This window comes from Apodemus sylvaticus, chromosome 6 (assembly GCF_947179515.1).
Source record: "Apodemus sylvaticus chromosome 6, mApoSyl1.1, whole genome shotgun sequence".
In the NCBI taxonomy this organism is placed as follows: Eukaryota; Metazoa; Chordata; class Mammalia; order Rodentia; family Muridae; genus Apodemus; species Apodemus sylvaticus.
The window spans coordinates 21,315,185-21,341,329 of record NC_067477.1 but is presented as its reverse complement, the minus strand read 5'-3'; the positions used below and the strand labels follow the sequence as shown (position 1 = coordinate 21,341,329).

The 26,145-nt window shown below is 39.1% G+C and overlaps 1 protein-coding gene across 1 annotated transcript in view; it reads left to right on the top strand.

Moving 5' to 3' along the window:
• The first annotated feature begins 306 nt into the window (after positions 1-306).
• Positions 307-26,145, top strand: part of Catsperb (cation channel sperm associated auxiliary subunit beta) — a 204,910-nt gene continuing 179,071 nt past the window's right edge. The window contains exons 1-4 of the mRNA XM_052186706.1: positions 307-385; positions 3,976-4,064; positions 13,702-13,842; positions 24,157-24,217. Of these exons, the coding sequence (XP_052042666.1) occupies positions 307-385; positions 3,976-4,064; positions 13,702-13,842; positions 24,157-24,217 (370 nt within the window). The remainder of the gene's footprint in view (positions 386-3,975; positions 4,065-13,701; positions 13,843-24,156; positions 24,218-26,145) is intronic.

Below are 26,145 nucleotides of genomic sequence, written 5' to 3'. Positions count from 1 at the left end.
AATGACTATAGTATTAGGTGTTTTAAGTCCTGAATAGGAGATTTAGAACCTGGAAAAGTGCTGTGTGTCTGCTGTTGTGTTGGTTGGCTAATTTTGATTTGGGCTCTGAGCTCAAAGCCAGCCTAGTATGCTTGCTAGGTATGAACTCGAACTCTAGCCCTATCATCTGGTTTTGTCACAAATAGAAAATAATTTTTTAGTTGAAATGATGTTTTCGTACCCGTGTGTATTTTCTTCTATTTTTAAAAATTCAAAATAGTATTTTCAGTATAACTGAATGGAAATAATTTATATTTATTTCAACAGATGGAATCATCACTTATATATGTTATGCTTTTGCTTTTGAATATATTTGAATTTTCATCAGGAATAATACATAATACGGGTAAGTTTCAGACTATAATTCTTCATTTCCCTCTTAGAAATTCATATTCGTATTACTTCCCCATTAGTTATAATGTTTTTCATTTAGCATTCATTCTGGAAAGTTTTCTTGTCATTCTCAGATATAACTTTTTTACTCTGGTGCAGGTGTGTACTAAAATTATTGTGAATCCATTGTTACTATGTTGTGTCTGCAGACTTTTGTTATAGCACTTCTTACCTTGAAATCATAGAATGCATCACATTAAAAAATGAATTAATTTATTGTTTGAATAGATATAAAATTCTTTTGTAAATGAGTGAGTTATTGGGCAATTCAATTAAAAGTAGGATTTTGTGAAAGAAATATGGAAATGGAAGTAGCTTGCAAATCTTTTATAAAAGAAAATTTTTTTATTAGAATTTTTTTATTCGATATGTTTTTTATTTACATTTCAAATGATTTCCCCTTTCCTGGATCCCCCTCCCCAAAAGCCCGATAAGCCCTCTTCCCTCCTCCTGTTCCCCAATCAACCCCTTCCCTCTTCCCTGTCCTGGTATTCCCCTACACTGTTGCACTGAGCCTTTCCAGGACTCAGGTCTCTCCTTCCTTCTTCTTGGGCATCATTTGATATGTGAATTGTGTCTTGGGTATTCTGAGCTTCTGTGCTAATATGCACTTATCAGTGAGTGCATACCATGTGTGTTCTTTTGTGATTGGGTCACCTCACTCAGGATGACATTCTCCAGTTCCACCCACTTGCCTAAGAATTTCATGAATTCATTGTTTTTAATAGCTGAGTACTATTCCATAGCGTAAATATACCACATTTTCTCTATCCATTTCTCCGTTGAGGGACATCTGGGTTCTTTCCAGCTTCTGGCTATTATAAATAAGGCTGCAATGAACATAGTGGGGTATGTGTCCTTATTACATGCTTGGGAATCCTTTGGGTATATGTCTAGGAGTGGTATAATGGGGTCCTCTGGTAGTATCATGCCCAGTTTTCTGAGGAACCGGCAAACTGATTTCCAGAGTGGTTGTACCAGCTTGCAACCCTACCAGCAGTGGAGGAGTGTTCCTCTTTCTCCACATCCTGGCCAGCACCTGTTTTCTCCTGAGTTTTTAATCTTAGTCATTCTGACTGGTGTGAGGTGAAATCTCAGTGCTGTTTTGATTTGTATTTCCCTAATGACTAAAGATGTTAAACATTTCTTTAGGTGCTTCTCAGGCATTCGATATTCTTCAGGTGAAAATTCTTTGTTTAGTTCTGAACCCCATTTTTAATAGGGTTATTTGGCTCTCTGGAGTCTACCTTCTTGAGTTTTTTGTATATCTTAGATATTAGCCCTCTGTCAGATGTAGGATTGGTAAAGATCCTTTCCTAATTTGTTGGTTGTCATTTTGTCCTTTTGACCATGTTCTTTGCTTTATAGAAACTTTGTAATTTTATGAGGTCTCATTTGTCAATTCTCGATCTTAGAGCATAAGCTATTGGTGTTCTGTTCAGGAAATTTCCCCCTCTGCCAATATCCTCAAGGGTCTTTCTAAGTTTCTTTTCTATTAGTTTCAGTGTGTCTGGTTTTATGGGGAGGTCCTTGATCTACTTGGAGTTGAGCTTAGTACAAGGAGATAAGAATGGATCAATTTGCATTCTTCTGCATGCTGACCTCCAGTTGAACCAGCACCATTTGTTGACAAGGCTATCTTTTTTCCACTGGATGGTTTTAGCTCCTTTGTCAAAGATCAAATGACCATAGGTGTGTGAGTTCATTTTTGGGTTTTCAATTCTGTTCCATTGATCTACCTGCCTGTCACTGTACCAATTCCATGCAGTTGTTTTTTTTTTTTCAATCTAAAATATTTTCTGGCAATGGATATGGGTTTGAGTTCTAATAGTTGTAACTAAAGTCTCTTAAATAACTGTCTTTCTCACAGTGCCATGCCTTATTTTATCTGCCAAAGCACCCCTATTCTAAACACAACTCTATTCTACAATAGAGGCTGCTTTCCCCCTGTTTGGGACAAATTGCAAGAAACCTGAATTTCTGTTTTCTCCTCCTTGGCTTAATGTTTCAAGTCTGTTTCACTCTCTGGCTTTAACCTTTGAACCTTTATGCTTCCACACTGTAGATAGGGAGGGAGAAGGTATAAGGTTTTCCTGGCCTTACCTAGCAGATCCTTATATGGCAATCACACAACTTCACCTTCTTGATCCAGCAGATATAAAGCTTACCCTCCCCATCTGTAGATGTTTCACCAGCTCCTTCATATTACCTCTGCTCCATTGTACTTCTAGCTATGTCAGAGCTATAGTAGTTCCAAGTTCCAAACTTAGAAAAACACTTCCATGATACAAAGAGTTGTGTAGTCTTTCACCATCTCTGTAAACATATTCAGTCATGCACTGAAATACTTTCTGTTGAGATCTAGCTGTGATTCCAATATAATTTTGAGATCAGGACCCTTGGTCACCTTAAGCTGGTATGTTCTTGCTCACAACCTAAAGGAAACATGTATGTGTGTGTGTATATATATATATATATATATATATATATATATACACACACACACACATATATGTTTTTAGCAAATTGTGGTTGTGAATGGTTTCTAAAATAATTGTCTTTCTCACAGTGCCATGCCTTATTTTATCCATCAAAGTACCCCTGTTCTTTTGCTAAGCAGGAGTCCAAGGCTGTGTTCCAAACTAGAGAGTTATATGTTACATTTTCTATTATACCCATTATAGCCTTTTCCCTCCAAGATAAGGTGAATGGGTTCTCCTTCCAACCTCTTCCTGCCAGTTATTCTCTGAGTTCGCCATTCCTTCTTCAGCCTGATGTGATGGTGTAAATCTACAATCTCAATACTCAATGGAGTGAAGACAGGAAGGTGGCAGTTATTCAGAGGTTAGCCTGAACTACAAAGCCAGGAATAGACTATGAAATCCTGTCACAAAAGCACCAAGTGTTTCTCCATACTCCAGCTTTTAATAATCTTATGCTCATAACAAGAGTGAGGAACTAAAGACTCGTGACCTGGTTTTGTCACCCTCTGCAAACTTGAAATCATGGTCCAGCATACCCTGTACCATGCATCATATGACCTTAAGAAATAGTTTTGTTTTTTTTTTTTTTTTTTTTTTTGCTATAGTTAGGACCATTATTCAGTTGTCAGTTTGTGTAAGGAGTAATATAACCGTCCTATCCAATATAACCGTGATAAGAGATTTTTAAACAAGCAAATAAACAAAGTAACATCAAGTTTAATGCTTTAGCCCAATAAGTTGTTTCTGACTCCTGATAGTATAGCTTTAAGAAGCAAAAAGTGCAAGATTTGAGTTTTCTCTAAAGTCAGTGAATTCAAAATTACAATTCTACTTTTATGAAGGATGGGAAAGTAACTTAGACAGGATCTCCTGTAGCCAAGGAAGGCATCTTACTTTTTATTCTCTTGCCTCTACTTCTTGAGAGGTAATGTAAAGATATACAGCTCCATACCCAACTTTAAATGTACAATTTTTCTTTTAAAATATTTTGTCAGTTTGAAAAAAATGTGTGGTACCCTTTACATAAGTATTTCTACCTTGGACTTTTTTTTATGTTTAGGTAAGGAGCGAGCTTACTTTTCTTGTTCCGGTGATGGGATCCTCACAGGCCTGCATACAATCAAGTTGTTCCTTACCACTGACAATTTGGTAAAGTCCACCAATTGCATATATTATAATAGCCCTTTGTGTTCCTTTTAAGCCCATGTAGAAAAGTAATGACACTGTACTCTTTCAAGTACCTTCCACTGCCCATACAGGATGGTGAGGTTCTATGGAATTATTTCTGTGGTTAGATAGGGAAGTATATATTCATTTGCCATTGAGCAACCTGGGTAGCCATGCTCTGTGACTGTTGTAAGCAAATGATGCCTACCCTTCATTTCGAAACCAGCTGCAACACTCTTCATCTGATGTGAATCCAATGTGTTCTTTTGAACATTAACAGAAGTAGCCTGTCAGAGAAACATAACTCATGTGACCTTAAATAATAAATTTTTCTTTGTATAACCCAATGATAGAGTGTTTGCCTACTATATTCAAAGCCTTGGGTTCAATACAGAAACACACACACACACACACACACACACACACACACACACATACACACACACACATACACACACACAAGCATACACACATACACACATGCCCAAGTACACAATTGTAATAATTTTTTTTTTAGAAAATCAAACTTCTCCAACACCTTTTTTTCAACTCCCCCTTCACTGTCTATGATTGACGCTATATTTATTCTTTTGGTCTATCTTTCCCTCCATCCACATACAAATTTACTCACTATTCTAACCAACAAATTTGTCTTCCTGCCATCCCTAACTTGAATGTAAATTATAAGAAGCAGGAATCTTGTAAGTTTTATTCCTTTTATATTACCTGTACCTTTGCCTCTGCCCAAATTATAGTATATATCTTATATGTTCTGGTTGGTCATGGTCTCCTTCATTTTTACAATGTATTTTTTCAGTTAAGCTTTCCTTTATTTTCTGTGCTGGAGGGTTTTAACTGCATGTATGTATGTATCTCATGAATAGTGCTTAGACAGGTCAGAAGATGTTGTTGGATCCCCCCAGAACTAGAGTTACAAACAGTTATGAACATGCATGTGCTGAGAATAGAACCCAGGTTCTCTACATGAGCAGCAAGCACTCCTTAACTGCTAATCCATTTCTCTGGTCACTTGCAAAGTACTCTTTTTCCCATTATCAATTTATTATTCACTTTACATTTCTATTACAGATCCCCTGTCCTCCCAGTCCCCAATTCACATAGTCTGTCCTCTCATGTCCCCTTTTCTTTTGAGAAGTGGGATAGAAGCCCCTTGGGATACCAACACACCGTTGCACATAATGTCAGTACAAGTCTAGGCACATCCTCTTCCACTGAGGCCACATAAGGCAGCCCAGTTATGGGCACAGGATCCAAAGGCAGCAGAATAAGTGAAAGCACTTGCTCTAATTGTTGGGGGACCTGCAGGAAAAACAAGCTGGATATCTGCTATATATGTGATAGGGTCCAGACCATGAATCCTATTTGGTTGATGGATCACAAAGGGAAACAAGTCTGGACATAGAAAACCTAGGAAAGAAGTCAGGAGTCATGGATTTAAGCACCAACAACAGAATACAAGAGTTAGAAGAGAGAATCTCAGATGCAGAAGATACCATAGAAAGCACTGATACAACAGTCAAAGAAAATGCAAAATGCAAAAAGCCCCTGACCCAAAACATCCAGGAAATCCAGGACAAAATGAGAAGACCAACCCTAAGGATTGTAGGTATAGAAGAGCGTGAAGACTCCCAACTTAAAGGGCCAGTAAATGTCTTCAACAAAATCATAGAAGAAAACTTCCCTAACCTAAAGAAAGAGATGTCCATGAACATACAAGAAGCCTACAGAACTCCAAATAGATTTGACCAGAAAAGAAATTCCTCACAGTACATAATAATTAAAACACCAAATGTATTAAACAAAGAAAGAATATTAAAAGCAGTAAGGGAAAAAGGTCAAGTAACATATAAAGGTAGACCTTTCATAATTACATCGGACTTCTCACCAGAAGAGCCTGGGTAGATATCATACAGACCCTAAAAGAACACAAATGTCAACTCAACCCAGACTGCTATATCCAGCAAATCTCTAAAATACCATAGATGGAGAAATCAAGGTGTTTCGTGACAAAAACAAATTTACATGGTATCTTCCCACAAATCCAGCCCTTCAAAGGATAATGAATGGAAAACACCAATAAAGGGAGGGAAACTACACAGAAAAAAAGCAAGAAATTAATCTTCTTTCAACAAACCCAAAAGAAGATAACCACACAAACAAAAATTACATCAAAAATAGCAGGAAACAATAATCACTATTCCTTAATATCTCTTAACACAATGGACTCAATTATCCCCCCCCCCCCAAAAAAACATAGACTAACAGACTGGTTACATAAAAAGGACCCAATATTTTGCTGCATACAGGAAACACATCTCAGTGTCAAAGACAAACACAACCTCAGAGTAAGAGACTGGAAAAAGTTTTCCAAGCAAATGGTTCCAGGAAACAAGCTGGAGTAGTGATTCTAATAGCCAATAAAATAGACTTTCAACCAAGTCATCATAAAAGACACAGAAGGACACTTTGTATTCATCAAAGGAAAAATCTACTAAGAACTCTCAATTCTGAACATCTATGCTCCAAATACAAGGGCACCTTCATTCGTAAGGAAAACTTGGCTAAACTTAAAGCACACATCGCAGACCACACAATAATTGTGGGTGACTTAAGACACCAACTTTCTTCAATGGGCAGATCAGGGAAACACAAACTAAACAGAGACACAGTGAAACTAACAGAAATTTTGGACCAAATGGATTTAATAAATATCTATAGAACATTTCATCCTAAATCAAAAGAATATTCCTTCTTTTCAGCACCTCATGGTACCTTCTCCAAAACTGACCATATAATTGGTCACAAAACAGACCTCAACAGGTATAAGATGATCGAACTAATCTCATGCCTCCTATCATCACTATGGTGTAAAAGTGGTCTTCAATAGCAAGAAAAACAACAGAAAGCCCACATACACATGGAAGCTGAACAAAGCTCTACTCAATAATACCTTGGTCAAGGAAGAAATAAGGAAAGAAATCAAAGACTTTAGAATTTAATGAAGGCATAACATACCCAAATTTATGGGACACAATGAAAGCAGTGCTAAGAGAAAATCTCATAACTCTGAGTGCCTCCAAAAAGAAGTTGGAGAGAACATACACTAGCAGGTTAACAGCACACCTGAAAGCTTTAGAACAGAAAGAAGCTAATACACCAAAGAGGAGTAGAGGACAGGAAATCATCAAACTCAAGGCTTACAATCAACCAAGCAAAAACACAAAGAACTATGCAATGAATCAACAAAACCAGGAGCTGGCTCTTTGAGAAAATCAACAAGATAGACAAACCTTTAGCCAGTCTATCCAAAAGGCACAGAGCGAGTATCCAAATTAACAAATTCAGAAATGAAAAGAGACACATAAAAGCCGAACCTGAGGAAATTCAAAAAATTATCAGATCCTACTACAAAAGCCAACTGGAAAATCTGGATGAAATGGACAATTTCCTAGACAGATACCAAATACCAAAGTTAAATCAAGATCAGATAGACCATCTAAATGATGTCATAGCCCCTAATGAAATAGAAGTTGTCATGGACAGTCTCCCAAACAAAACAAAACAAAACAAAACAAAACAAAACAAAACAAAACAACCAAACAAAAAGCCTAGGACCAGATGGTTTTTGTGCAGAATTCTATCAGACCTTCAAAGAAGACCTAACACCAATACTCTTCAAATATTCCACAAAATAGAAACAGAAGGAATACTACCCAACTCGTTCTACGAAGCCACAATTTTCGCTGATACCAAAATCACACAAAGATCCAACAAAGAAAGAGAACTTTAGACCAGTTTCCCTTATGAATTTCAATGCAAAAATACTCAATAAAATTCTTGCCAACTGAATCCTAGAACACAGCAAAATGATTATTCACCATGATCAAGTAAGCTTTATCCCAGGAATGCAGGGATTGTTCAATATATGGAAATGCATCAATATAATCCTCTACATAAACAAACTCAAAGAAAAAACCCAAATGGTCATTTCTTTAGATGTTGAAAAAGCATTTGACAAAATTCAGCATCCTTTTATGTTAAAGGTCTTGGAAAGAACAGGAATTCAAGGCCCATACCTAAACATAGTAAAAGCAATATACAGAAAACCAGTAGCCCACATCAAACTAAATGGAAAGAAACTGGAAGCAACCCCACTAAAATCAGGGACTAGACAAGTCTGCCCTCTCTCTCCATATTTATTCAATATAGTACTTGAAGGTCGAGCCAGAGCAATTAGACAGCAAGAGAAGGTCAAACAGACAAGTGGACCAGTGTAGTAGAATTGAAGATCCAGAAATGAATCCACACACCTATGGTCACTTGATCTTCGACAAAGGAGCCGAAAACATCCAGTGGAAAAAAGATAGCCTTTTCAACAAATGGTGCTGGTTCAATTGGAGGTCAGCATGCAGAAGAATGCGAATTGATCCATTCTTTTTTTTTTTTAAATTTTTTTATTCCATATAATTTATTTACATTTCAAATGATTTCCCCTTTTCTAGCCCCCCACTCCCCGAAAGTCTCGTAAGCCCCCTTCTCTTCCCCTATCCTCCCACCCACCCCTTCCCACTTCCCCGTTCTGGTTTTGCCGAATACTGCTTCACTGAGTCTTTCCAGAACCAGGGGCCACTCCTCTTTTCTTCTTGTACCACATTTTATCTGTGGATTATGTTTTGGGTATTCCAGTTTTCTAGGTTAATATCCACTTATTAGTGAGTGCATACCATGATTCACCTTTTGAGTCTGGCTTACCTCACTTAGTATGATGTTCTCTAGCTCCATCCATTTGCCTAAGAATTTCATGAATTCATTGTTTCTAATGGCTGAATAGTACTCCATTGTGTAGATATACCACATTTTTTGCATCCACTCTTCTGTTGAGGGATACCTGGGCTCTTTCCAGCATCTGGCAATTATAAATAGGGCTGCTATGAACATAGTAGAGCATGTATCCTTATTACATGGTTGGGAATCCTCTGGGTATATGCCCAGGAGTGGTATGGCAGGATCTTCTGGAAGTGAGGTGCCCAGTTTTCGGAGGACCCGCCAGACTGATTTCCAGAGTGGTTGTACCAATTTGCAACCCCACCAGCAGTGGAGGAGTGTTCCTCTTTCTCGAATTGATCCATTCTTATCTCCATGTACTAAACTTCACTCCAAGTGGATCAAGAACCTCTACATAAAACCAGACACACTGAAACTAATAGAAAAGAAAATGGGGAAGAGCCTTAAGCACATTGGCACAGGGGAAAATTTCCTGAGCAGAACACCAATAGCTTATTCTCTAAGATCAAGGATTGACAAATGGGACCTCATAAAATTACAAAGTTTCTGTAAGGCAAAGGACACTGTCAGTAGGAGAAAACAGCAACTAACAAATAGGGAAAAGATCTTTTCCAACCCTACATCTGACACAGGGCTAATGTACAGTATATAGAAAGAACGCAATAAGTTAGATTCCAGAGAGCCAAATAATCCTATTAAAAATGGGGTACAGAGCTAAATAAAGAATTTTCACCTGAGGATTGTCAAATGACTGAGAAGCACCTAAAGAAATGTTCAACATCTTTAGTCATCAGGGAAATGCAAATCAAAACAACCCTGAGATTTCACCTTACACCAGTCAGAATGGCTAAGATCAAAACCTCAGGAGACAGCAGGTGCTATCTAGGATGTGGAGAAAGAGGAACACTCCTTCACTGTTGGTGGGATTGCAAGCTGGTAAAACCACTCTGGAAATCATTTTGGTGGTTCCTCAGAAAACTGGGTATGAAACTTCTGCAGGACTCCATTATACCACTCCTAGGCATATACCCAGATGATTCTCCAGCATGTAATAAGGACACATCTCCACTATGTTCAAAGCAGCCCTATTTATAATAGCCAGAAGCTGGAAAAAACCCAGATGTCCTTCAACAGAGGAGTCTATAGAGAAAATGTGATATATTTACACTATGGAATACTACTCAGCTTTTAAAAACCATGAATTAATGAAATTCTTAGGCAAATGGGTGGAACTATAATATGTCATCCTAAGTGAGTTAACGCAATCACAAAAGAACACACATGGTATGCACTCACTAATAAGTGGATATTAACACAGAAGCTTGGAATACCCAAGACACAATTCCCATTGCAAATGATGTCCAAGAAGAAGTCAGGAGAGGCCCCTGGTCCAGGAAAGGCTTGATGTAGCAATGTAGGGGAATACCAGGACAGGGAAGTAGGAGGGGTTGATTGGGGAACAGGGGGAGGGAAGAGGGCTTATGGGTCTTTTGGGGAGGGTGGAACCAAAAAATGGGAAATCATTTGAAATGTAAATAAAGAATATATCTAATAAAAAAGAGAAAAAAGAGATACAGGGGAACAAGGGTTAACAAGCTGAAGCCCTTGAAGAAGAAACCCACAATCTCTTAAAGAAAAACAGGAAAACACAATCAAAGACATAAAGGACTTAAACAAAATCATCCAGGATAGAAAAGTGAAAATAGATGCCTTAAGGAAACATAACTCTGGAGATGTAAAACTTAAGAGAGACAGCAGGAGTCACAGATGCAAGCATCACCAACAGAATACAAGAGATAGAAGAGAGAATCTCAGATGTAGAAGATAACCAGTGAAGACATTGAAACAGTCTAAGAAAATACAAAAGCATAAATCTCCCAACTCAAAATATTCAAGAAATCCAGGACACAATGAAAAGACCAAGGCTAAAAATAATGGTTATAGAAGAGAGCAAAGATAACAAAAACAAAGGTCCAGGAAACAGCTTCAACAAAATTGTAGAAGAAAATTTCTATAACTTAAATAACAAGATGCCCACAAACATACAAGAAGCCTCCAGAACACTTAACATATTGGAATAAAAAAGAAATTCCTCCCATTACACAATAATCAAAACACCAAATTCACTAAACAAAGAAAGAATATTAAAAACACTAAGGGAAAAAGGTCAAGTAACATATAAAGTCAGACCTATCAGAATTACACCAGACTTCTCACCAGAGATCCTAAAAGCCAGAAGAGCTTGGACAGATGTCATACAGACCCTAAAAGAACAAAAATGCCAACCCAGGCTACTATACCCAGCAAAACTCTCAATTACCATAGATGGAGAAACCAAGATATTCCATGACATAAACCAAATTTAAACAATATCTTTCTACTAATCCAGGCCTACAGAGGATAACAGGCAAAAAACTCCAACAAATGGAGGGAAACTAAACTCAAAAGAAGATAACTACACAAACAAAAATCCACCTGTAACCACAAAAAAGAACAGGAAGCAAGAACCATTGGTCATTAATATCTCTCAACATTAATGGACTCAATTCTCAATAAAAAGACACAGGCTAATGTAATGGATATGTAAACAGGACCCAGCATTTTGCAGGATAAAGGAAACACAACTCAATGACAAAGACAGGCACTACCTCAGAGTAAAAGGCTGGAAAACAATTTTCCCAGCAAATGATCCCATGAAACAAGCTTGTGTAGCAATTCTAATACCCAATAAAATACTCTTAAGCAAACATTATCAAAAAAGATGGGGAATGACATTACATATTCATCAAAGGAAAAATCCACCAAGATTAACTCTAGTTCTGGATATCTACACCCCTAAAGCTAGGGCATCCACATTTATAAAAGAAACTAAAGCTCAGAACACACACAGCACCTCGCACAATGATAATTGGAGACTTCAATACCATATTCTTACCAATGGACAGATTGTGGAGATAGAAACTAGACAAAGACATGGTCAAACTAACAGCAATGGTTTTCAGTGACAACAAAAACAACAGATACCCCATGTACTTCCATGTACTCATGGAAGCTAATAGTATCAGGAAATGGTTCTCGACTGTGGGATGGGTGTCAAGTTGAGCCAGACATAGCTTGACCATTCATTTTTTCTCTGTTCCATCTTTCCCCCTACACTTATTACAGGCAGAAAAAATTTGGGGACAAAGGTTTTGTGATTCCCTTCAGTGGGAGTTCTGCCTCACCATAAAACATCAGGGTTGTTTGCAGTTTCTGGCTATTAGAAATAAAGCTGGTATGAGCACAGTTGAGCAAATGCTCTTGTCGTATGGTGGAGCATGTCTTGGGTATATGCCAAGGTGTGGTTTAGCTGAGTGATGAGGTAGAAGTATTCCCAATTTTCTGAGAAATCACCAAATGAATTTTCAGATTGGTCGTATAGGTTTGCACTCCCACCAGCGATGTTCCCTGACTCCCATTCTCACCAGCATGTGCTGTCACTTGAGTTTTTGATCTTAGCCATCCTCTTGGGTATAAGGTGGAATCTTAGAGATGTTTTGATTTCTATGTCCCTGATGACTAAGGAAATTGAACATTTCTTTAGGTGTTTCTAGGCCACTAGAGATTTGCCTATTGAAAATTTTCTGTTTAGCTCTTTTCCCTATTATTTTAATTGGATTAATTCTTTTTCTGGTGTCTAACTTCTTGAATCCTTTACATATATATATCCATACATATACATATATTATGGATAATATATATAGGCTGTAGGATTGTGAAATTCTTTTCACATTCTGTAGTCCAGCATTGACAAACTATTTTTTTTATTGGATTTTTTTATTTACATTCAAATGTTATCCCCCCCAAAAAGTTATCCCCTTTCCTGGTTTCACTCCCAAACCCCCTATCCAATCTCCCACTGTTTCTATGAAGATGTTCCCCCAACAACCCCCCACCCCTGCCTTCCCTCCCTGGCATTCCCCTGCACTAGGGAATTGAGCATTCTCAGAACCAAGGGCCTCTCCTTCCATTGATGCCCAACAAGGCCATACTCTGCTACATATGCCGCTGGAGCCATGGGTCCCTCCATGTGTACCCTTTGGTTGGTGGTTTAGTCCCTGGGAGTTCTGGGTGGGAGTGGTGGGTGTGAGGTCTGGTTGGTTGACATTGTGGTTCTTCCTATGGGCTTGAAAACCCCTTCAACTCCTTCAGTTTTTTTTCTAATTCCTCCATTGGGGTCCTGTGCTCAGTCCAATGGTTGGCTGTGAGCATCTGCCTCTATTTGTTAGGCTCTGGCAGAGCCTCTCAGGAGACAGGTATAAGAGGCTCCTGTCAGCAAGCACTTCTTGGTATCTGCAATAGTGTCTGGATTTAGTAGGATAGCCTACCTATAAACCAGATAAATCTCAGTGTCTGTCTATGCCTTTTAGTAAAGTTCATGTTTCATGGTGTGATATTTTCACATTCCTTTTAAAACCAGGAAATGGACAGTTATTTACTGTTTTTTTTTTTTTTACTTTGCTAGAAAACAATTCTTTTAATAAAATCATTTTTCTACATGTGTGACTAGATCATTTTCATTTTCTGAGTATGAAAAATATAAGCTCACTATTTTTATGACTAAGAGCACTCCCATAAAGATGAAGTGAAAATCCTTAGGACAGTTAACAAGGTACATTGTTCTGAGGACATGCTTGTAAACAAAGTTTTTCCCCATGGAGATGGGAATCACTAAAGATAGCAGTCTTTACAAATAGTTATTGTCACAAATTAATAAATTCTGTTTCTTCATATCAAGGTCTCATTGTTTGTTTTGTTTCTTTCTTTCCTAAAGAAAGTCTACTGCTTCTTCCGAAATGAAAACGAAAGTCCTTCAAGGGAAATTTTGGGTCTTTTTACATCAGGAGGCCTTGCTCCCAACATGATAATTATGAACAGTACATACTACGGTGGCTACAATTTTAAATTATCTCCGGTAACTATGTTTTGTTTTATTCCAAGGCATGTTATTGAGAAGTACACTTTTTTTTAATTGGATGTCTTTTTACAAGTTAAAAAATCAGAAATGTTGTATCTCTACAAATGTTTTGAATCCAATAATAGAGTACGATATACTATACTGTTGTTTTTTTTAAATGACTAGAACATAATTAAAATGATGATAGTTTTCTGAGAAAACTCCAAATTGATTGCCAAAGTGGTTGTATGAGTTTGACTCCCACCAGTGATGGAAGAGTTTTTCCCTTGCTCCACTTCCTCACCAGCATGTGCTGTCTTAGTTTTTGATCTTAGCCATTCCGGTAGGTATCAGAAGGAACCTCATAGTTCTGATTTGCATTTCCCTGGTGACTAAGAACTTTTCTTTTAGTGTGTCATGGTCATTCAGAGATCTGCAGCCTGTGGGCAGAGCTCCAGGGGGTTTTAGTTATTGCTTTGAGGCACACCATCATCTTATATTGAGGAGGATATTTTGTTTGATTATTTTTTATTCTCATGGAATGTTTTTTAGCATCTCTGTTGAAAAATAAACTAGTGCTCTGATCTGTGTGTCTAACCTTTATGTTAATACCATGTGATCTTAATATCCTGGCATTGTGCTACATTTTGAAGAACCCTCAATTCACTTTTCCTCAATTGACTGCTTTTTGCCTCGTCTGACTCTCTTTGATTTCCTTAGTTTTAGGACAACCTTGCAAGTGACTACAAAATAGTCTGCTTGGACTTTGTTCAATCTGCAAATAAAGTTGGTTAAGACTGGCCTTTTTTGGCCTCCTATCAGAGGTTTGACTCTCCATTAAATACACAGATAAAAAGGCAGTTCCCAGTCCCCAACAGAACACTGTAAATTCTTATGCACATTTACTGAAAGGCACTGTGGATAGGGTAGACACATGCACTCGGATATTGCTAAACTATGCTACAATAACCAAAGGGGTCAACTGAATAAAATTCAGTAAGTTCACGTACTTGGGTGGAAGGGAAAGGTCCTTATTTTTCAAGACATTTGTTTTTAAGACAAATGTAATGTCAATGAACAGTGAATGAAATGTATTTTTTTTTATTTTCTTTTTTTTTATTCGATATAATTTATTTACATTTCAAATGATTTCCCCTTTTCTAGCTCCCCCTCCCCGAAAGTCCCGTAAGCCCCCTTCTCTTCCCCTGTCCTCCCTCCCACCCCTTCCCAGTTCCCCGTTCTGGTTTTGCCAAATACTGTTTCACTGAGTCTTTCCAGAACCAGGGACCACTCCTGCTTTCTTCTTGTATCTCATTTGATGTGTGGATTATGTTTTGGGTATTCCAGTTTTCTAGGTTAATAACCACTTATTAGTGAGTGCATACCATGATTCACCTTTTGAGTCTGGGTTACCTCACTTAGTATGATGTTCTCTAGCTCCATCCATTTGCCTAAGAATTTCATGAATTCATTGTTTCTAATGGCTGAATAGTACTCCATTGTGTAGATATACCACATTTTTTGCATCCACTCTTCTGTTGAGGGATACCTGGGTTCTTTCCAGCATCTGGCAATTATAAATAGGGCTGCTATGAACATAGTAGAGCATGTATCCTTATTACATGGTGGGGAATCCTCTGGGTATATGCCCAGGAGTGGTATAGCAGGATCTTCTGGAAGTGAGGTGCCCAGTTTTCGGAGGAACCGCCAGACTGATTTCCAGAGTGGTTGTACCAATTTGCAACCCCACCAGCAGTGGAGGAGTGTTCCTCTTTCTCCGCACCCTCTCCAACACCTGCTGTCTCCTGAATTTTTAATCTTAGCCATTCTGACTGGTGTAAGATGAAATCTTAGGGTTGTTTTGATTTGCATTTCCCTAATGACTAATGAAGTGGAGCATTTTTTAAGATGCTTCTCCGCCATCTGAAGTTCTTCAGGTGAGAATTCTTTGTTTAACTCTGTACCCCATTTTTTAATAGGGTTGTTCGGTTTTCTGGAGTCTAACTTCTTGAGTTCTTTATATATATTGGATATTAGCCCTCTATCTGATGTAGGATTGGTGAAGATCTTTTCCCAATTTGTTGGTTGCCGATCTGTCCTCTTGATGGTGTCCTTTGCCTTACAGAAACTCTGTAACCTTATGAGGTCCCATTTGTCAATTCTTGCTCTTAGAGCATACGCTATTGGTGTTCTGTTCAGAAACTTTCTCCCTGTACCGATGTCCTCAAGGGTCTTCCCCAGTTTCTTTTCTATTAGCTTCAGAGTGTCTGGCTTTATGTGGAGGTCCTTGATCCATTTGGATTTGAGCTTAGTACAAGGAGACAAGGATGGATCAATTCGCATTCTTCTGCATGCTGACCTCCAGTTGAACCAGCACCATTTGTTGAAAAGGCTATCTTTTTTCCATTGGATGTTTTCAGCCTCTTTGTCGAGGATCAAGTGGCCATAGGTGTGTGGGTTCATTTCTGGATCTTCAATCCTGTTCCATTGATCCTCCTGCCTGTCACTGTACCAATACCATGCAGTTTTTAACACTATTGCTCTGTAGTATTGCTTGAGGTCAGGGATACTGATTCCCCCAGATTTTCTTTTGTTGCTGAGAATAGTTTTAGCTATCCTGGGTTTTTTGTTGTTCCAGATGAATTTGATAATTGCTCTTTCTAACTCTGTGAAGAATTGAGTTGGGATTTTGATGGGTATTGCATTGAATCTGTATAGTGCTTTAGGCAAAATGGCCATTTTAACTATATTGATTCTACCGATCCATGAGCATGGGAGGTTTTCCCATTTTTTGAGGTCTTCTTCCATTTCCTTCTTCAGAGTCTTGAAGTTCTTGTCATACAGATCTTTCGCATGTTTGGTAAGAGTCACCCCAAGATACTTTATACTGTTTGTGGCTATTGTGAAGGGGGTCATTTCCCTAATTTCTTTCTCAGCCTGCTTATCCTTTGAGTATAGGAAGGCCACTGATTTGCTTGAGTTGATTTTATAACCTGCCACTTTGCTGAAGTTGTTTATCAGCTGTAGGAGCTCTCTAGTGGAGTTCTTTGGGTCACTTTGGTAGACGATCATGTCGTCTGCAAATAATGATAGTTTGACTTCCTCCTTTCCAATTTGTATCCCTTTGACCTCCTTATGTTGTCGAATTGCCCGAGCTAGTACCTCAAGTACAATATTGAAAAGATAAGGAGAAAGGGGGCAGCCTTGTCTGGTCCCTGATTTCAGTGGGATTGCTTCAAGTTTCTCTCCGTTTAGTTTGATGCTGGCTACCGGTTTGCTGTATATTGCTTTTACTATGTTTAGGTATGGGCCTTGAATTCCTGTTCTCTCCAAGACTTTAAGCATGAAAGGATGCTGAATTTTGTCAAATGCTTTTTCAGCATCCAATGAAATGACCATGTGGTTTTGTTCTTTGAGTTTGTTTATGTAGTGGATTGTATTGATGGATTTCCGTATATTGAACCAACCCTGCATTCCCGGGATAAAGCCTACTTGATCATGGTGGATGATCGTTTTGATGTGTTCTTGGATTCGGTTGGCAAGAATTTTATTGAGTATTTTTGCATCGATGTTCATAAGGGAAATTGGTCTGAAGTTCTCTTTGTTGGATCTTTGTGTGGCTTTGGTATCAGCGTAATTGTGGCTTCGTAGAAGGAATTGGGTAGTGTTCCTTCTGTTTCTATTTTGTGGAATAGTTTGAAGAGTATTGGTGTTAACTCTTCTTTGAAGGTCTGGTAGAATTCTGCACTGAAACCATCTGGTCCTGTGCCTTTTTTGGTTGGAAGACTTTCTATGACTCCTTCTATTTCTTTAGGCTTTATGGGACTGTTCAGATGGTCTAGTTGGTCCTGATTTAATTTTCTATTTGGTATCTGTCAAGGAAATTGTCCATTTCCTCCAGATTCTCCAGTTGTGTTGAGTACAGGCTCTTGTAGTAGGATCTGATGATTTTTTGGATTTCCTCAGTTTCCGTTGTTATGTCTCCCTTTTCATTTCTAAGTTTGTTAATTTGGATACTTTCTCTGTGCCCTTTGGTCAGTCTGGCTAAGGGTTTATCTATCTTGTTGATTTTCTCAAAGAACCAGCTCCTGGTTTTGTTGATTTTTTGTATGGTTCTCTTTGTTTCTACTTGATTGATTTCGGCCCTGAGTTTGATGATTTCCTGCCTTCTACTCCTCCTGGGTGAAATAGCTTCTTTTTGTTCTAGGGCTTTCAGGTGTGTCATTAAGTTGGTAATGTATGCTCTCTCCATTTTCTTTTTGGAGGCACTCAGGGCTATGAGTTTTCCTCTTAGCACTGCTTTCATTGTGTCCCATAGATTTGGGTATGTTGTGTTTTCATTTTCATTGTGTTCTAAAAAGTCTTTAATTTCTTTCTTTATTTCTTCCTTGACCAAGGTATCATTGAGTAGAGTATTGTTCAATTTCCACGTGTATGTGGGTTTTCTATTTTTTCCTTTGCTATTGAAGACCACTTTTATTCCATAGTGATCAGATGGGAGGCATGGGATTAGTTCTATCTTCTTATATTTGTTGAGGTCTGTCTTGTGACCAATTATATGGTCGATTTTGGAGAAGGTACCATGAGGTGCTGAAAAAAAGGTATATTCTTTTGTTTTAGGATAGAATGTTCTATATATATCAGTTAAATCTAATTGGTCCAAAGCTTCAATTAGTTTCATTGTGTCCTTGTTTAGTTTCTGTTTTCCTGATCGGTCTATTGAGGAAAGTGCAGTGTTGAAGTCACCCACAATTATTGTGTTAGGTGCAATGTGTGCTTTGAGTTTTAATAAAGTTTCTTTTATGAAAGAGGGTGCCCTTGCATTTGGAGCATAGATGTTCAGGATTGAGAGTTCTTCTTGTTGTATTTTTCCTTTGACCAGCAAGAAGTGTCCCTCAGAGTCTCTTTTGATGACTTTGGGTTGAAAGTCAATTTTATCTGATATTAAAATGGCTACTCCAGCTTGTTTCCTGAGACCATTTGCTTGTAAAATTGTCTTCCAGCCTTTTACTCTAAGGTAGTGTTTGTCTTTGACCCTGAGGTGTGTTTCCTGTAAGCAGCAAAATGTAGGGTCCTGTTTACGTATCCAGTCAGTTAGTCTGTGTCTTTTTATTGGGGCATTGAGTCCATTGATGTTAAGAGATATTAAGGGGTTGCAAATTGGTACAACCACTCTGGAAATCAGTCTGGCGGTTCCTCCGAAAACTGGGCACCTTACTTCCAGAAGATCCTGCTATACCACTCCTGGGCATATACCCAGAAGACTCCCCACCATGTAATAAGGATACATGTTCTACTATGTTCATAGCAGCCCTATTTGTAATTGCCAGATGCTGGAAAGAACCCAGGTATCCCTCAACAGAAGAGTGGATGCAAAAAATGTGGTATATCTACACAATGGAGTACTATTCAGCCATTAGAAACAATGAATTCATGAAATTCTTAGGCAAATGGATGGAGCTAGAGAATATCATACTAAGTGAGGTAACCCAGACTCAAAAGGTGAATCATGGTATGCACTCACTAATAAGTGGATATTAACCTAGAAAACTGGAATACCCAAAACATAATCCACACATCAAATGAGGTACAAGAAGAAAGGAGGAGTGGCCCCTGGTTCTGGAAAGACTCAGTGAAACAGTATTCAGCAAAACCAGAACGGGGAAGTGGGAAGGGGTGGGTGGGAGGACAGGGGAGGAGAAGGGGGCTTGCGGGACTTTCGGGGAGTGGGGGGGCTAGAAAAGGGGAAATCATTTGAAATGTAAATAAATTATATCGAATAATAAAAAAAAAAAAAAAAAAAAAAAAAAAAAAAAGAGATATTAAGGAATAGTGATTGTTACTTCCTATCATTTTTGACGTTATTTTTTAAATTTGATTGCTTAACTTCTTTTGGGTTTGATGAAAGGTTACTATCTTGCTTTTTTCAGGGTGAAGTTTCCCTCCTTGTATTGGTGTTGTCCTCCTATTATCCTTTTTAGGGCTGGGTTTGTGGATAGATATTGGGTGAACTTGGTTTTGTCGTGAAATATCTTAGTTTCTCCATCTATGGTGATTGAGAGTTTTGCTGGATATAGTAGTTTTGGTTGGCATTTGTGTTCTCTTAGAGTCTGCATGAGATCTGCCCAGGACCTTCTAGCCTTCATAGTCTCAGGTGAAAAGTCTGCTGTGATTCTGATAGGTCTTCCTTTATATGTTACTTGGCCTTTTTCTCTTACTGCCTTTAATATTCTTTCTTTGTTTAGAACATTTGGTGTTTTGATTATTATGTGACGGGAAGTATTTCTGTTCTGGTCCAGTCTGTTTGGAGTTCTGTAGGCTTCTTGTATATTCATGGGCATCTCTCTCTTTAGGTTAGGGAAGTTTTCTTCCATAATTTTATTGAAGATATTTGCTGGCCCTTTAAGTTGTAAATCTTCACTCTCATCTATGCCTATAATCCTTAGGTTTGGTCTTCTCATTGTGTCCTGGATTTCCTGGATATTTTGGGTTACAAGCTTTTTGCATTTTGCATTTTCTTTAACTGTTGAGTCCATGGTTTCTATGGAATCTTCAGCATCTGAGATTCTTTCTTCTATTTCTTGTATTCTGTTGTTGATATTTGCATCTCTGTCCCCTGATTTCTTCCCAAGGCTTTCTATCTCCAAAGTTTTCTCCTTTTGAGTTTTCTTAGTTGTTTCTACTTCTGATTTTAGATCCTGGATGGTTTTGCTTAGCTCCTTCACTTGCTTGTTTGTGCTTTCCTGTAATTCTTTAAGAGATTTTTGTGTTTTTTCTTTCATGACCTCAGCCTGTTGACCAAAGTTCTCCTGTATTTCTTTAAGAGATTTTTGTGTTTCGTCTTTCATGACCTCAGCCTGTTGACCAAAGTTCTCCTGTATTTCTTTAAGTGTTTTTTGCATTTCCTCCTTGTTGGCTTTTGTATTCTCCTGGATTTCTTTCAATGATTTTTGTGTTTCCCTTGCAAGGGCTTCTAACTTTTGATCCATTTTCTCCTGAATGTCCTTCATGTGTTCCTGTACCAGCATCATGACCAGTGATTTTAAATCCAAATCTTGTTTTACTGGTGTGATGGGGTATCCAGGACTTGCTGGTAGAGGAGAATTGGGTTCAGATGTTGCCATATTGCCTTGATTTCTGTTAGTGACGTTCCTGCGTTTGCCTTTTGCCATCTAGCTCTCACTGGTGTTACTTGGTCTTGTCAGTGCTGGACTCACCAGTGCAAGCTGCCCCTTCCCCGTTGGCCTCTGGTGCACAGCTTACACTCTGCACTGCCTGTAGACAGGGTGCTGTTGTCCAGGCTGTTCAGATCCCGAAGCAGGCACCTGAAGGCTCCCGCTGGGGCCCGCAGGATTTATTGGAGCACACCGACTTCTCCCAACTGGTCGCCCGGAAGCCCCCACTAGCCGCTTGAGGGACCTGGAGATGTGGCGGCCACCCAGGCTGATCTGAAGCGGAGAGAGTTGACCTGAGGGCTTCTGCCTGAGGCCTTGCCCCAGATTGTGTCTGTGGGCCAGATGGAACCCGTGTGCACCCCCCGGGAGCTCCGAAGGTGTATGTTGCTGTGACCTCCCCTGTGTTCCGCTCACTCCGCTGGGCAGCGGATTTCCCCAACCGGGCTGGCGCACACTAGGTTAGCCTTGTCGCCCGGGCCCTGAGTCCAGGCAAAAGCCTGGGAGGCCAAGGTCCGAGCAAAGTTCCCCCAGGGCTATGACTGTTATTTGGGTCCGCCAGGTGACCCGGATGGCGGGCGTGCGCGTCCGCGCTCCCCGAAAGCACCGGGAGAGTCTGTTGTGCTAATAACCTCCTGGGCGGGTTGACACACAGATGGCCCACCAAGCCGCCCAGTTCTTGGGGTCAGTCCTGTGCCTTTTGGGGCCTAGACCCCCGTTTTGTTAGTCTCAGGCTACGCTTGTTAGCAGTCTCTGCCCTCCCGAGCACTCTGGCTCCTGTAGGCAAAATGGCGGCGCGTGCGCCGGCCGGGGCAAAAAAAAAAAACTCCTGGCTGGGTTGGCGCCCCGATGGCCACTCGAACAGCCCAGGGCCTGGGTGCAGGCCAACGCCCGTCAGGCTCAGACCCCTGAGGTGTTGGGCCTAGGATTATGTTTGTGTACCTCAGTCTGACCGATCTCTGGAGCCCGGAATCAAGATGGAGGTGAGTCTCTCCTGACTGGTGGGAAGCCGAGTTCTCGAATGAAATGTATTTTTTTCTGCAATTTTTATGTGGGTAAAAATAAAAAAAAAAGACTGGCATTTTTATAACATAGACTTTTCAACTGATAACCATGAGACATCATTCTGTTTATGTAGATCTCTTTGATGTCTGCCAGCAATGACAAATAATATTCAAGGGCATTCATTTTTATTTACACTACTAAACCTATTCCCAACATTTCATTTTTGTGTACTTTTCTTTCACAACTTTGCTAAACATAATGTGACTTCTAACAGATTTTTATTAGTTACCGAAGTTTTGAAAGATGGTTTGTCAGATAAACCATTTCTCGTTGACTTAATTTTCTTCCAGCACTTGCAGCACCCCATTCTAAAGTCACTTGGCACCACTGTTTCTAGATAAGAAGTGGCTTTAAATTTAATCATTCTCTGTATGTAAGGTGTCACTCTTTTCTGCACATGTTTAAATTGTTCTCTTTAGACCTTCCTGTCTGGATAGCTGAGCTCCATATTTCGTGTCTGCCAAATGTTAAAAGCCCTGAATAACTATTTCTGCATTGTTTGTTGCCCCGTTACTTGTTTGTTTTCTTCTTAGGACTCTAATTATACAAATTTTGGAAGGCAAGATGTTGTCCCATCCACATGCTTCTAAAACAATTAGATTTCTTTAGACAGTTTCATTTTTTCTAAATTTAACTGATGCATAAAGATATAAAAATTGAACATATTTGTGGGGTATCAGATGGTATTTCCATAAAAGTACATATTGTGTAAAGTTTGCATTAGGTTAAATGTAGTTTAGAAAATATATACTATGTTCCTGGTTTTGCTTTGTAAGGTTGTTTCCTTTTTATTTGAGGCAGTGTCTCACTTCTTATGATAAAAACACTAAAGTTCCCTTTTGACATTTTAAAATCTGTAGTGCATTGATAGTGTCTTCAGCCATGGTCCTGTTTTCTTCTCTTGTATTATTGGGTGGCTTGTATATCTCTAAATTCAGGCTTTCCTTTTGGATCTTATTCAGTCTACTACTGATCCTATTTAGCATGGATCCGTATTTAGGATGGTATTTACTTACCATCCTCACAGCCTTATTACTTGTGTGTAGTCTTGTCTGTGTAGCTTGTCTACTGTTTGGAATTACCTATGTGTTTACTCACTAGGACAGTTTGCTTGTGTCTTGCACAGATTTGCAAGAACAACATTTAATCTGTTGCCTGTTCGCTGAAATGTGAGTCAACTGATTGTCTTCATTTCCCCCATAATATCAGTTCCATTTGTCTGTTTATTTTCCTATCACGTTTCTTCTTCTTCTTGTTGAACACTGGACATTGAAGCTAATGTGTTGACTCTGGATTCTGGTTTCTTCTAAGAGGTGCTATTTTTACTGTTAGTCTAAAAGGCAAAGGATTTTATTGGTAACAATCAAAAATCCTGCAAACTCTCTTGCCTGTAGTTCTGATGGTTATTACCTCTGAGGTTTGATTTTGGCCTCCATTGCTTGTCTTTTTAAAGGTGTTCTGGGGTGTTCTCTGGACTGGCAGAGCAGGAGGACTTAGACATGCTTTCTGCTGTAAATCTCAGACCTCCCCATTTTTATTGTTCTCTTTTTCATGGACTTTCCTTCTTGAATTTCCAAACGTTCTGCCAGCCCCATTCCTTGATAACTCATGAAGTCAGTAATGATTCAGCGTTGTGCTTCTTGGGTTGCTCTATGCACTATATAATTATATATCTTATTAATGGTGCTATCACTCAGCTACTACCAACAATGATGCAAAATATCCTTGAGTATGTGCCATTTAACTCATCTGTGAGTGTCGATGGGAAAAAAATCCCTAACAGTAAAATTTGCTAGTGATAACCTTTTCTCTATAGGCATACACATATGCATATGTATGTGGATATTGTTTTTAAAACATTGGGCAGAATATGCCAAAATAAGTTTTGTTATTAGTCTGGCAGTAGTGACACATGCCTTTAATCCCAGCACTTGGGAGGCAGAGGCAGGTGGATTTCTGCATTCGAGGCCAGCCTGTTTAGACAGTGAGTTCTAGAACAGTCAGGACTACACAGAGAAACCATGTCTCAACAATAACAAAAAGTTTTGTTTTTAACATTGCAAAATAATGTAATCTGATTTCTTCTTTCTTCAAGTTCAGCAATCGGCTTGAGTGGATAATTGATATTCCTAGAGAAAACATCACAGTAAACACAGGTAAGAGTGATCTAAGCAATTCTTTTTTTTTTTTATTTACTTATTTATTTATTTATTTTATTTTTTTTATTCGATATAATTTATTTACATTTCAAATGATTTCCCCTTTTCTAGCCTCCCCACTCCCCGATAGTCCCGTAAGCCCCCTTCTCTTCCCCTGTCCTCCCTCCCACCCCTTCCCACTTCCCCATTCTGGTTTTGCCGAATACTGTTTCACTGAGTCTTTCCAGAACCAGGGGCCACTCCTCCTTTCTTCTTGTATCTCATTTGATGTGTGGATTATGTTTTGGGTATTTCAGTTTTCTAGGTTAATAACCACTTATTAGTGAGTGCAGATCTAAGCAATTCTTATACCCATGGGCCTGCGTTGTCAAATTAGCAGCCTTGGCTTGATAAATCAGGTCTTTCTTGTATTAGTTATTATGTGACAGACTTTTCTTTTTTTTATTGAATATTGTCTTCGTTTAAATTGCCAATGGTAAAGCCTTTCCCAATTTCCTCCCTCCCTAAAGACCCTCAACCTCTCCTCTCTCCCCCTGACTCCACTTATATGCCCCTCTACCTGACATACTCCCACCTCCCACCTTGCTTTCCCACTGTTGGGGCTTCTGTTGAGCCTTTACCTGACCAAGGACCATTCCTCCCACTGATGCCCAACAAGGCCTTCCTCTGCCACATTTTTAGCTGGAACTTGTGTGCCCCTTGGTTGATGGTTCAATGTCAGGCAAGCGGATCAATGGAATAGGATTGAAGACCCAGAAATGAATCCACACACTTATGGTCACTTGATCTTCGACAAAGGAGCTGAAAGCATCCAGTGGAAAAAAGAGTCTTTTCAACAAATGGTCCTGGTTCAATTGGAGGTCAGCATGCAGAAGAATGCGATCAATCCATTCTTACTTCCTTGTACTAAGCTCAACTCCACATGGATCAAGAATAAAACCTGACACACTGAAACTAATAAAAAGGAAACTGGGAAAGACCCTTGAGGACATGGGCACAGGGCAAAAGTACCTGAATAGAACACCAATCTTATGCTCAAAGATCAAGGATTGACAAATGGGACTTCATAAAACTACAAAGTTTCTGTAAGGCAAAGGACACTGTCAAAAGGACAAAAGGTCAACCAACAGATTGGGAAAGGATCTTCACCAACCCTAAATCTGACAGATGGCTAATATCTAATAAATCTAAAGAACTCAAGAAGGTAGAACCCAGAGAACCAAATAACCCCATTAAAAAGTGGGGTACCAAGCTAAACAAAGAATTTTCACATGAAGAACATTGGAGGACTGAGAAACACCTTAAGAAATGTTCAACATCATTAATCATTAGGGAAATGCAAATCAAAACAACCCTGAGATTTCACCTCACACCAGTCAGAATGGCTAAGGTCAAAAACTCAGGAGACAGCAGGTGTTGTCGAGGATGTGGAGAAAGAGGAACACTCCTCCACTGCTGGTGGGATTGCAAGATGGTGCAACCACTTTGGAAATCAGTCTGGTGGTTCCTTAGAAAACTGGGCATGACACTTCCGGAGGACCCTGCTATACCACTCCTGGGCATATACCCAGAAGATTCTCCGGCATGCAATAAGGACACATGCTCCACTATGTTCATAGAAGCCCTATTTGAAGTAGCCAGAAGCTGGAAAGCACCCAGGTGTCCATCATCAGAAGAATGGATACAAAAAAAATGTGGTATATTTACACAATGGAGTACTATTCAGCCATTAGAAACAATGAATTCATGAAATTCTTAGACAAATGAATGGAGCTGGAGAACATTATACAAAGTGAGGTAACCCAGTCTCAAAAGATAAATCATGGTATGCACTCACTGATAAGTGGATATTAACCTAGAAACTTGGAATAACCAAGACATAATCCACATATTAAATGATGTCCAAAAAGAACGGAGGAGTGGCC